Source organism: Kogia breviceps, chromosome X, assembly GCF_026419965.1.
Source record: "Kogia breviceps isolate mKogBre1 chromosome X, mKogBre1 haplotype 1, whole genome shotgun sequence".
Taxonomy (NCBI): Eukaryota; Metazoa; Chordata; class Mammalia; order Artiodactyla; family Physeteridae; genus Kogia; species Kogia breviceps.
In genome coordinates this window covers 118,701,270-118,714,107 of record NC_081330.1, presented here as the reverse complement: position 1 = coordinate 118,714,107, position 12,838 = coordinate 118,701,270, and the positions used below count along the sequence as shown (strand labels likewise).

At 44.8% G+C, this 12,838-nt stretch overlaps 1 protein-coding gene across 17 annotated transcripts in view; it reads right to left on the bottom strand.

Annotated features, from left to right (window-relative positions):
• SH3KBP1 (SH3 domain containing kinase binding protein 1) overlaps nt 1-12,838 on the bottom strand; it is a 341,435-nt gene that overhangs the window by 61,179 nt on the left and 267,418 nt on the right. For all 17 annotated transcript variants that reach the window (XM_059050822.2, XM_067023819.1, XM_059050824.2 and 14 more), the window contains one exon: nt 12,133-12,240. In XM_059050822.2, coding sequence (XP_058906805.1) covers nt 12,133-12,240 — 108 coding nt within the window. The remainder of the gene's footprint in view (nt 1-12,132; nt 12,241-12,838) is intronic.

Here is a 12,838-nt window from a genome sequence, read left to right as displayed (position 1 = left end):
CTCTCAGTTGTTGGAACATTTTTCTAACCAATTTCACATGAGCCTCCTCTTACTGAGGCCGTTCCCCCAGCGACCTTGCCTCAAACCACAGGGCCTCAAACAAAAAAAGACAATTACAAGTCATCATATTTTCCAAGATTACTGTGCAAAGAAAAAAAAACCCTTAGTGTTGTGTCAGATTTGGCATGTAATACACGAAATGCAACAGGGCAGGGCGGAGGGGTACCGAGAGAGGGGACGGGAAGTACTGTGCTCCCCAACAGCGTGTGGAGAGCGTGGTCATGCCAAGTGTCTGCTCGGAGGGCGGAGGAAGCAGGCAGGGGTGTGAGGCTGTGTCGGGAGCCCTAGCAGCTGCTGAGGCAGGTGGGGCAGTTTGGAAAGGAAGCAGCACTTTGTGAGCTGTCTGTCTTGCATTCACCAGGCCTGCTCAACGCTGGCCAGGTGCCTGCTTTGCTCAGTAGCAGAGGAGGTTTACAAGTTGTCCTGCTTTTTTTTTTTTTTCCTTGACTGACTTTGGCCCTGATTCCATCAAACTTAGCCTTCCTGCCTCCTTAGATGAGAAATGATGCCACATTTTTCACAGGAGATGTTTTTTAAGGTAATTCGGAACAAAAACCAGGGTCAGGGTTCCCTGTAGCTCTAGACCACTCCACAAATGATTAATAAAGCATTCACATGAGCTGACAATGATCTTTCTTCTTTTCTTTTTCTTTTTCATTTTTTTGGCTGTGCCTCGCAGCTCATGGGATCTTAGTTTCCCAACCAGGTATCGAACCTGGGCCCCGGCAGTGAGAGCACCGTGTTCTAACCATTGGACCACTGGGGAATTCCCCTGATTTTTTTCTTCTTCTTTTAATGCCACAGGAAGACAGGGCAGTGAGAACTGAGAAGGCAGAGTGGGTATATCGGTAGCAAAAATGTGGCAGTAGAAAATTCATCACGGGAGTTCATGATTCCCAAACAAAAAGACTTAAGCACATCACATAATTGATTTTCCAGGTTAAGCAGTATGTCAACGCTTTCTCTGTTGAATTTACCAGCATTAACTAGCTCCTGCAGGTGCAGAGACAGAAACATCCTTTCAACTCAGTCAAGTATTTTAAGTCATGAATATTTTTTAACATCTTTATTGGAGTATAATTGCTTTACCATGGTGTGTTAGTTTCTGCTGTATAACAAAGTGAATCAGCTCTACATACACATATATCCCCACATCTCCTCTCTCTTGCGTCTCTCTCCCACCCTCCCTATCCCACCCCTCTAGGTGGTCACAAAGTACCGAGCTCATCTCCCTGTGCTATGCGGCTGCTTCCCACTAGCTATCGGTTTTACATTTGGTAGTGTATATATGTCCATGCTACTCTCTCACTTCGTCCCAGCTTACCCTTCCCCCTCCCCTTGTCCTCAAGTCCATTCTCTACGTCTGCGTCTTTATTCCTGTCCTGCCTCTAGGTTCTTCAGAACCATTTTTTTTTTTACATTCCATATATATGTATTAGCATAAGGTATTTGTTTTTCTCTTTCTGACTTACTTCACTCTGTATGACAGACTCTAGGTCCATCCACCTCCCTACAAATAACTCAATTTCGTTTCTTTTTATAAGTCATGAATTTTTTAGAGGCACTTGTTCTATTTATTCTCCTCCCTCCACAGTGAAAATAAAACACTCCAGCTCCAGGCCCAGGTGGCGTCATCCTGCTCAACTGGCAGGTCGGTGCTAAGAACAGAGGACGTCAGAGCTCTGAGTGATCAGAGGGTCCCCTTTAAGCTGAGGAAACTGAGACCTAGAGGGGCCATGTTAACAGCTAGGTGGGAGCTAAAATGGGCCCAGAACTCACATCTCTCAGTGTTCAGACTGGCAATTCATTAAAAAAGAGCCAACATGAAAATGTTCTTAAGAAATTCAATGGGCGAACATCTTCTTATTTCTGGGAGAGCAGAATGCTTTCCATGGTCTTCACACGTGCAGGGCACACAGGCCTGGGTGCACGTGTGTGTGCATTTCCCTGCGTGTAGATCTGTTGGCTTGGACACAGAAGCAAACACCATCCTTCAAAGGATATATAAACTAGATTTCATTTCTTACCGTTATTACCGGAAAGGAAATAGATCTGAATGTTGTGGAGTGAAGACAGCAGGAAGGCAAGTTTTGCTTCCTGCTAAAGGATTTCATAATTGATTCTGCCCTTTGTTTGGCAAGTCTGGCCAGCCCCAAGTGAAGGAGCACATCAGTTGGCTCAACTGTCCTCCCTGGCAGGAATTATGATTTGCCACTTGGCCTCTCAAGCCAGTTTGCCTTCAGAGCTCTGGGCCCAGACATGTGACTTGTTGAAAATAACCAGAGGAGTAGACTCCTCATGGCTGGGTACCCTTCAGGGGGCTTTCTGAGAGGAACATGGTAAGGTTCTGGAAGCAATTTTCAGCTTGATTTCAAGTCTTGGGAAGCCCTTCTCCAGGCATCTAACTAAGTTCTCTGGAGGTGTCTCTGTGTGAGGCTGGACAGGGGACACAAACGGACAGTTCCTGACCAGGGTACCCCTCATGGCTCTAGAAACACATAGGGGGGTTTCCCTGGTGGCGCAGTGGTTGAGAGTCCGCCTGCCAATGCAGGGGACGCGGGTTCGTGCCCGGGTCCGGGAGGATCCCAAGTGCCGCGGAGCGGCTGGGCCCGTGAGCCGTGGCCGCTGGGCCTGCGCGTCCAGAGCCTGTGCTCCACAATGGGAGAGGCGACAACAGTGAGAGGCCCGCGTATCGCAAGAAAACCAAAAATCAAAAATCAAAAAACAAAAAACAAAAAAACAAAAAACAAAAAACAAAACACACACACACACATAGGGGCCTCCACTCTGCCCTTTTCTCTCCTGTCCCCAGTGGATTGGCAGCACATTTGAAGAGTGCATCTGGGATGAGGCCCCTTTGCACCCTACAGAATCCCCAGCACAGGAGATCACTGGGGGCTACCACAAAACCTGCTCTTGGCAGGGTCTCTCTCTTCCTCTCCTTGGCCTCCGGGCTGGTGGCCTACATGCATGGTCTCCCTCTTGGCTGGCCCCATCTAGACTGCCGGCCTGTTGGGTGGTCACCCAGGCTTTGGTGTTCGGTTTCTAAGATGCTCTCTCAGTTCACTCCCTTGGCTTACCTCTTCATGCCACCTACCCCACCCCGACAGTGGTGCCTCGACTCCATGCCCAGACCTCACACCTGGATGGATGGATCTGGGCCCCCCCTTTGTCTGGGAAGACAAAACTGACAAGGGACGTGGCTTCATTCTGTCCCTCCCTCTACTCTTGCTCCGCTTTCATACTATCACAGGAGCGAGCAGCTAGTAAGAGGGGAGGGACAGAAGGAAAGGAAGGTACACCTTGTCACCAAATGACCAAAGGACAAGGGATTCCTGAGTGCCAACCATACACCAAGCATGCTACTAAGGACTGAATATTTGTCCACTGAATGGACACAAAATTCTTACGTTGAAACCTAATCCCCAACGTGGTGGTGTTTGGAGATGGGGCCTTTGGGAAGACATTAGGTCATGAGGGTGGAGCTCTCATCAATGAGATTACTGCCCTTATAAAGCAGACCCCAGAGAGTTCCCTCACCTTGAGGACACAGCAAGAAGACAGCTATCCATGAACCAGGAAGTGAGCCCTCACTAGATGCCAAATCTTGGACTTCCTAGCCTCCGGAAGTGTGAGAAATTTCTCTTGTTTATAAGCCATCGAGTCTACAGTATTCTGTTATACCAGCCTGAACTAAGACACACACTGTTAGACCCTATGAAGGAGAAGTTTGGGACGCAGGTCTGCCTTCAAAGAGATTACAGTTCAGATGGCATGATGAGAGAGAATGACTTCAGGCAAGAGTATATTGAATGAGGTGCTCAGTTGGGAGAGTAAAGGCTATAAGTACCAGCAGAGAATGGAGAAGGAGTGCCATCCAGGCCATGTCAGGGAAACTCAGCTGGGGTTCTGTCATTAGCCCATACTTGGGCAATATCAATACCTTGTTCCCTTTTGGAAGACTAAAAACAGGGAAATAATTCATTGGGCATCTTCAAAAATGAGAAAGAAGAGTGGTTCTCAAAAGGCTGAAGGACGTGACTAGGAATAAAGAAAATTTTGGCCGAGGACAGTGCTATAACTGGGTTGTCAAATGATGAGGGCTAGGGTAAGGGGCCTCCTTAGAACTTAGTAAAGAGAATGCGGTCTGAGTTAAACCAGCAAAATTCACCTACAGTGGATTAGCCATTATGGGAATCAAGCAAGAGACGTCCTTTCCTAGGCAAAGAGGGAACTTACCTCAACATAATAAAGGCCATATATGACAAACCCAGAGCCAACATCATTCTCAATGGTGAAAAACTGAAACCATTTCCACTGAGATCAGGAACAAGACCAGGTTGCCCACTCTCACCACTATTATTCAACATAGTTTTGGAAGACTTAGCCACGGCAATCAGAGAAGAAAAAGAAATGAAAGGAATCCAAATCAGAAACGAGGTAAAACTGTCACTGTTTGCATATGACATGATACTACACATAGACAATCCTAAAGATGCCACCAGAAAACTACTAGAGCTAATCAAGGAATCTGGTAATGTAGCAAGATACAAAATTAATGCACAGAAATCTCTTGCATTCCTATACACTAATGATGAAAAATCTGAAAGAGAAATTAAGGAAACACTCCCATTTACCACTGCAACAAAAAGAAGAAAATACCTAGGAATAAACCTACCTAGGGAGACAAAAAACCTGTATGCAGAAAACTATAAGACACTGATGAAAGAAATTAAAGATGATACCAACAGATGGAGAGATAGACCATGTTCTTGGATTGGAAGACTCAATATTGTGAAAATGACTCTACTACCCAAAGCAATCTACAGATTCAATGCAATCCCTATCAAATTACCAATGACATTTTTTACAGAACTAGAACAAAAAACCTTAAAATCTGTATGGAGACACAAAAGACCCCAAATAGCCAAAGCAGTCTTGAGGGAAAAAAACGGAGCTGGAGGAATCAGACTCCCTGACTTCAGACTATACTACAAAGCTACAGTAATCAAGACAATATGGTAGTGGCACAAAAACAGAAATATAGATCAATGGAACAGGATAGAAAGCCCAGAGATAAACCCACGCACCTATGGTCAACTAATCTACGACAAAGGAGGCGAGGATATACAATGGAGAAAATTCAGCCTCTTCAATAAGTGGTGCTGGGAAAAATGGACTAACACCTACATGTAAAAGAATGAAATTAGAACACTCCCTAACACCATACACAAAAATAAACTCAAAATGGGTTAAAGACCTACATGTAAGGCCAGACACTATAAAACTCTTAGAGGAAAACATGGGCAGAACACTATGACATATATCACAGCAAGATCCTTTCTGACCCACCTCCTAGAGAAATGGAAATAAAAACAAAAATAAACAAATGGCACCTAATGAAACTTCAAAGCTTTTGCATAGCAAAGGAAACCATAAACAAGACGAAAAGACAACCCTCAGAACGGGAGAAAATATTTGCAAATGAAGCAAATGACAAAGGATTAATCTCCAAAATTTACAAGCAGCTCAATATCAAAAAAACAAACAACCCAATCCAAAAATGGGCAGAAGACCTAAACAGACATTGCTCCAAAGAAGATTACAGATTACCAACAAACACATGAAAGGATGCTCAACATCACTAATCATTAGAGAAATGCAAATCAAAACTACAATGAGGTATCACCTCACACTAGTCAGAATGGCCATCATCAAAAAATCTACAAACAATAAATGCTGGAGAGGGTGTGGAGAAAAGGGAACCCTCTTGTACTGTTGGTGGGAATGTACATTGATACAGCCACTATGGAGAATACTATGGAGGTTCCTTAAAAAACTAAAAATAGAACTACCATACAACACAGCAATCCCACTACTGGGCATATACCCTGAGAAAACCATAATTCAAAAAGAGTCATGTACCACAAGGCAGCTCTATTTACAATAGCCAGGACGTGGAAGCAACCTAAGTGTCCATCGACAGATGAATGGATAAAGCTGTGGCACATATATACAGTGGAATAAAAAGAGACAGAATTGAGTTATTTGTAGTGAGGTGGATGGACCTAGAGACTGTCATACAGAGTGAAGTAAGTCAGAAAGAGAAAAACAAATACCAAATGCTAACACATATATATGGAATCTAAAGAAAAAAAACGGTTCTGAAGGACCTAGGGGCAGGACAGGAATAAGGATGCAGATGTAGAGAATGGGCTTGAGGACCTGGGGAGGGGGAAGGGTAAGCTGGGACGAAGGGAGAGAGTGGTGTGGACATATATACGCTACCAAACGTAAAATGGCTAGCTAGTGGGAAGCAGCCGCATAGCACAGGGAGATCAGCTCGGTACTTTGTGTCCACCTAGAGGGGTGGGATAGGGAGGGTGGGAGGGAGGCGCAAGAGGGAGGAGATATGGGGATATATGTACATGTACAGCTGATTCACTTTGTTATAAAGCAGAAACTAACACACCGTTGTAAAACAATTATATTCCAATAAAGATGTTAAAAAAAGCAAGCGTATTAAAAAATAAAATAAACCATGATAAATGTCAAAAAAAAAAAGAGATGCATCCTTTCCTATAAAAGTTTGGGACGTACAAAACTCCCGCCGAACGATCTTAAGGTTGGCACTCAACTGTAATGGAGAATGTGGGAAATCTAATTGATTGAACTGCATATGTCTGGAGATGGACACCGGATGGCAAGGTGCTGATCAGCCATGAAAACAGAGAAAAACGGAGAGTTGCTGAGGTCACAGGTGCGGGGCTCTTGCCAGCATCCTCTGGGCTTAGGTGAACTCAACATACAGTTCCCTTGGCTCACTCTTCCCCCTGGTGCCTGAGGGGGCCTCAAGTTGTACATGCAAGACCCTTCGTGAAAATGACTAGCTCCTCTTCTTTTCATTCCTTGCTCTCCCAGAAATCACCAAGTAAATGTGGTTTCCTATAGAATCTGGCTTTTAAGGAATCGGGCTGAGAGGGAGCAAATGCCCAGGGCAGGCAGACCTATGTTCTTTAGACAGGCTGACATTTCAGTTCCTGTTGCGATTAGTAAGCTGCCAGTCTGCTCCCCGGGTAAGTCTCTGTGAGTTTGCAAATGTGAGCCCGCATCACAGTTACAGGCATCCTTGGAAGTCTTTGAGGGCAGGATTCTGTATCCCTGAGGCCGAGAGGCAGACCCTCCACTGTAGAGCATTCACTGGGGAAACGCCTCTGGGAATCTCAGCAATGCCCTGGTTTTCAACATGGCACAAGCTCACAAGAGCCCCTCAAATCGGTGCATGCAAGAACAGTACCATCTTCTGGTGATTTGAACACTTTCTTTTAAAAGAACTGGATCCTGAGACTTTCTTAAAACACTACCTTTCAGAAACAGCTTTCAGGATACCTGTTCTATTTTTTTTTTTTTTTTTAATGACAGGAAGATGTTGTTTCTGCAGTTCAGAGTCCAGGTTCCCTGCTTTCCTTCAGTCCTGACAACACAGCATGCATGTTGCTTCATCAGAGCTCTCAGAATATTTAATCTTTCCATTCTAATATTCAATTTTACTGTCGAGGCTCAAAATAAACAGGCAGCCACTGAATCTAGGTTCTCACATAAATAGCTTATATAATTGCTCTAAAATCTGCACCAAGAGATTGACTGGTGCTCTCCGGGAATATCTTGGGGAAAAGCCCCAAAGCCTTTACTACCCCGGTGAGACAGAATCTGCTGAGCACCCTCTGAAAGAAAGACCTCGAGGAGTTCCAAAAGGCCCTGTAGTAACCACCTGAATCTGCACCGGAGCAGAGAATACACCTGCTTCGTCAGACTGCTTCGGTGATGCCTACTGATTCAAGAGGTCTGCCGTTGAATAATGCTGTTTGCTCCTGTCTACCCTAATCATCACACGTCGTCCTCTTTTCTGGATGAATGACTGCAACCCCAGCTACTGGCAAGACAAGATGACATGTGCTGACACTGATGGCAGAATAATGTTTCAGACTCTGTCATTCACATAGTGCATTTCTGTTAATGATTCTAATCATCTTTACACAGTCAGCTCAGCACACAACAGCCCTGTCTCCAGTCATGCTGTCACGAACTCACCAACACTCCAGGTACAGTTCTAAAGGCTGGTGTAACAACCAATGCAAAGCTGCTTGGCGGGTTTTATAGGCCAGAGGGGATGAAAAGGATATAATACTTTGAATCTTCTAAAAGCTAAATGTCACATTATACAATCGCTTCTCAGCTGTAGGTATTACTTTCTCTGACAGGTATAACTACTGTTTCCCTAAAACTGAGTTTTCTGCTTCTTAGGAACAAGGTTAAAAGACCTATCAAAGAGATGGTGGTGGCTTGTCTGGGGTGGGAAAGACGCCCATGGGCCCCAAAGAGCATGCATGTCTCAGTGAGCAAGCCAAGACGAGTCCACTCATCACTGACAACTTCACTCTCTCAGCGGGAGTCCTCCTGTAATACCTTATGTAACAGAGCAGAGCTGCTAGAAAAGTATGCCATGGAGTCTCTCTCACTTGAGTGAATTTATTGCCCCCCTGAAATATGGCTGGGGACTAGAAGGCAGGGTGCTACAACGTAGGCAACCACAGGCTTTGCCCATTTTTTAAAAGAATTATCCTGATTTTACCTCAGCCTTCAAAATCATACTACCTCCATCAGGACCAAGAAGGCAGCAAATGTCTGGGAGGAGGGCATGCTTGCTAAGATGCCTTGGCCAAAGGGAGAGGCATCACCATGAAGGTCTTGGTATCCAAATGCTTTGGATGTGAACACCGTTTACCAGGCTCGCAAAGATGAGGGAGAAGGGTGAAGCGGGTAGTCTGGGTGGCCCCCTGCTGCCCAACACTAAGCCCACAAGGACAGCGAGCATGTGTGTCCTCTTCACTTCCCATCAACCAGCACGGCAGCCAGCCCAAAGAAGGGACACAATAGATACAAAGTGAATGAATGAATAAACATAAAGCATCACTGTCAGGCAGCAGATCTGCCCACCCTCCCAAATATGCAAAATGACATGAAGGTTATGCCATCCTGTACTTGCTTCTCTGCAAATATATATTATAAGGCAGTAGATTTCTTTTTATTTATTTATTTATTTATTTATTTATTTATTTATTTATTTTGCGGTACGCGGGCCTCTCACTGTTGTGGCCTCTCCTGTTGCAGAACATAGGCTCCGGACGCGCAGGCTCAGCGGCCACGGCTCACGGGCCCAGCCGCTCCACGGCACGAACCCGTGTCCCCTGCATCGGCAGGCGGACTCGCAACCACTGCGCCACCAGGCAAGCCCTAGATTTCTTTTTAAAGGCTATTCATCAAACTTCTTACATGCATTTGGATTCCCAGGGAAGCTCACCAAGACACCAAGATAACTCCGCGCTGATCTGATGAACTAGAGTCAGATTTCTATCATTACTGAACAGTTTTAGCTGGACACTTCCAGCTAAAACTTGTGCTAATAGTCATTTACAAAGACCAGAATAGTTAACACATATGGGGAGTTTGCAAAGGACGAGGCGCTGTGCTAAGGAATTCATATGCATCATCTGTTAATCTTCTCAACAGGTTAACAAGGTAGGTATGATTATTCTTGCAATTTTATAGATGAGGACACAGTCGTTACTCAGTATTTGTGGGAGATTGCTTCCAGTATCCCCCGCAGACAGCAAATTCCACAGATGTTCAAGTCCCTCATGTAAAATGGGAAAGTATTTGCATATAACCTATGCACATCCTCCCCTATACTTGAAGTCATCGCTAGATTACTTATAATACCTAATACAAGGTCAATGCTATATAAATGGCTGCAAATACAATGTAAATGCTATGTTAACAGTTGTCATTGCACAGCAAATTCAAGAAATTCAAGTTTTACTTTTAGGAACTTCCTGAAATATATTTTTTAGTATTTTTGACCCAAGGTTGATTGAATCCACAGATGCAGAACCCGCAGATACCGAGGGCTGAGTGTAGTGAGGAAACATTCAATGAGTTGACCTTGAACAGAACAGCTAAGTGACAGGGCCAGGATTCAAGTCCAAGTCTGTTCAATGCCACAGCCTAGAGTCACAACCACCGCACTCCATAAATGTTTGCCAAACCTCATTCCTGTGTCTTACTGTTTTAAACATTTACTGTATAGTCATTACTAAGTGCTAGCGTCTGTTTTTCTCGAGGATGAATTCTGTCAGCCGATAACCCACCACAGCAATCGTTATCAACAAAAATGGGTCAAATGATTTTGCTTGGTGGAAAATGTCTTTACTGAATGGTGAGCCCTTCTCTGTTCTGTGGATTTATTCTCCTCCGAAAATATGGCTGGGAACTAGAAGGTGGGATTGTCATCACTTAGACAGATACCTGCATCTAAACTAGAGTTTCCCAAACTGTAATGTGTAAACAGATCACCTGAGGGTCTTGATAAAATGCAGGTTCTGAGGCACCAGGTCTAGGGTGGGGTCCGAGCAATTCTAACATGCTCCAGGTAATGCTGATAAAGTGTGGTCCACAGACCAGCAGTAAGTCTCAATGATCTAGAAAACACTGGGAAGCAGAATATAGATTCTCTGAACCTCAAACTTAATTCCTAGAGAGAATAACAGATGTGGAACAGAGCATCCTTCAGCTAAACAATACAAGAAAGAAAGCTATCCAAAAGCCTAAAAGCTGTGGCCCTTGGCTTCAAACCAATCTACAGGCCATAATCTTGGTGGGTACCTACACCATCTGGCTCCTTGAACAATCATATCCATTCATCTAAGCAGTGCATACACCTTCAATGCTGTTTAGTATCCTTGGCAACCAATCCACCAGTATCGTAGTTACCTTTCCCGAACCTCAGCTCCATGGGAATGGTGATGGGTCAAGGTTCGTGGTCCAGTAATAGAGCCCCCATGGGCATGAATAGAATGCAGGCTGGGAAAGCCTGACCAAAGAGCCCTGAGGTGTAGAACTGGTTGGAAAAGACCAAAGTGCTGCCCCCTTAGAATGTAAAGTGCTTCTAACTTTTCAACATTTTTTGTTACATTGTCATCAGAGAAACAATACCCCTGGAGTGAGGCAACCAAGATGGACTGCTCATTTAAACCACAGCGTTGTAAAATGAGTTCCCACAAAGAAAGAATGCACAGATCAGAGGTGTATATATATATATATATATATATATATATATACACACACACACGAGCATGCATGTGTATTCATGTTCACATACATACACACACACACACACACACACACAACACACACAGAGTTAGGAAGATTAGTAGGCCTCTCCCTGTATCCTCAGCTTAACAATGTGCTTTTCAGCCACTTCCACAATATTGGCCACTTTACCACCAAGGACATGCTATGCAGGATGCAGGCCATCCACTTACTAATGGAGCACCTAATGGTATTTGCTGTTTATTTGGGTGCTTAGACGTTCCAGGTACTGCACCAAGTGCTTTACCCACATTATCTTGTTTAGTCACACAACAACCCTTAGAATAAGGTGCACTGATGAGGAAACTGGGGCTTGTGGAAGTTAACGGACTTGTTCACACATATCAGGTATGGGGCAGCCGAGGGCTCAGAACCCGGGTCCATCAAACTAAAATGCTGGGGCTTCCCTGGTCGCGCAGTGGTTAAGAATCCACCTGTCAATGCAGGGGACACGGGTTCGAGCCCTGGTCCAGGAAGATCACACATGCCGCGGAGCAACTAAGCCCGCGGGCCACAACTAGTGAGCCTGTGCTCTAGAGCCCGCGAGCCACAACTACGGAGCCCACACGCCTACAGCCCATGGTCTGCAACAAGAGAAGCCACTGCAGTGAGAAGCCCGCGCACCGCAACAAAGAGTAGCGCCCGCTCGCCGCAACTAGAGAAAGCCCACGTGCAGCAACGAAGACCCAACGCAGCTAAAAATAAATAAAATAAAATAAATTGATTAAGAAAAAAAAACCAAAGAAATTAAAATGCCAGGGCTCTTCAACAATAAACTTCCCCACCCCACATCCCCAGCCCCGTCATGGAAGCCACAATTCTGACAGCAGGCAGCGCACTGAGATCTAAGCCACAGAGACTTACATTCCCCTCCTTTTCAAAATCCGGCGGAAGTAACTTCACGAAGTTGTCGGGGAACACTCCGCGTCTGCCATTGAGCTCTCCTTCCCACCAGCCTACGTCGATGCAGTCCTAGGAAACAGGAGAGCAGAGTGAGAAATGTGGTAAGCACCCTACAGGGAGCTCTGACACCCTTTCTAGAGAGATGGAGGAGCTTTCCATGAGGCTGCTATCAACAGTTAGTTACTAAGACTAAATCAGCACAAACCCCAAAGTCAGATGGGAGAACAAAAGCTTAAGTGCGCTAGAGCTGTCCGCTGGGACTCAAAACCCAGTGTTGCTTTTAGATGCCTTAAGATCAATAAGATCTTTTGTTTTTCCCTTAAAGATAGGAGGATATGTATTTTCTTCATTTTAATTCTACTGAAATAAAATTATTTCATTAACTGAAAACATGGGTTAGAAAACATCACACACACAAATGTTCTCTCTGATTAGCCTGTCACAAACCTTGTCGAAATTAAGAAGGGCTCTGCGACAGGCAGCCAAGCGTAAGAAAACTCACACTCTATGCAAGCTCATTAAAGTACCCTCTCCTTTCCGTGCTGATGGGGCACAGCTGTCATCATGAAGAGCCCTTCCCCCCACCTTACAGAACTTAATGTTTGCTTACTAAATGAATGAATAAATCTCTTCATTCTTCCACATCAAACCTGCTTCCCTTTGAATA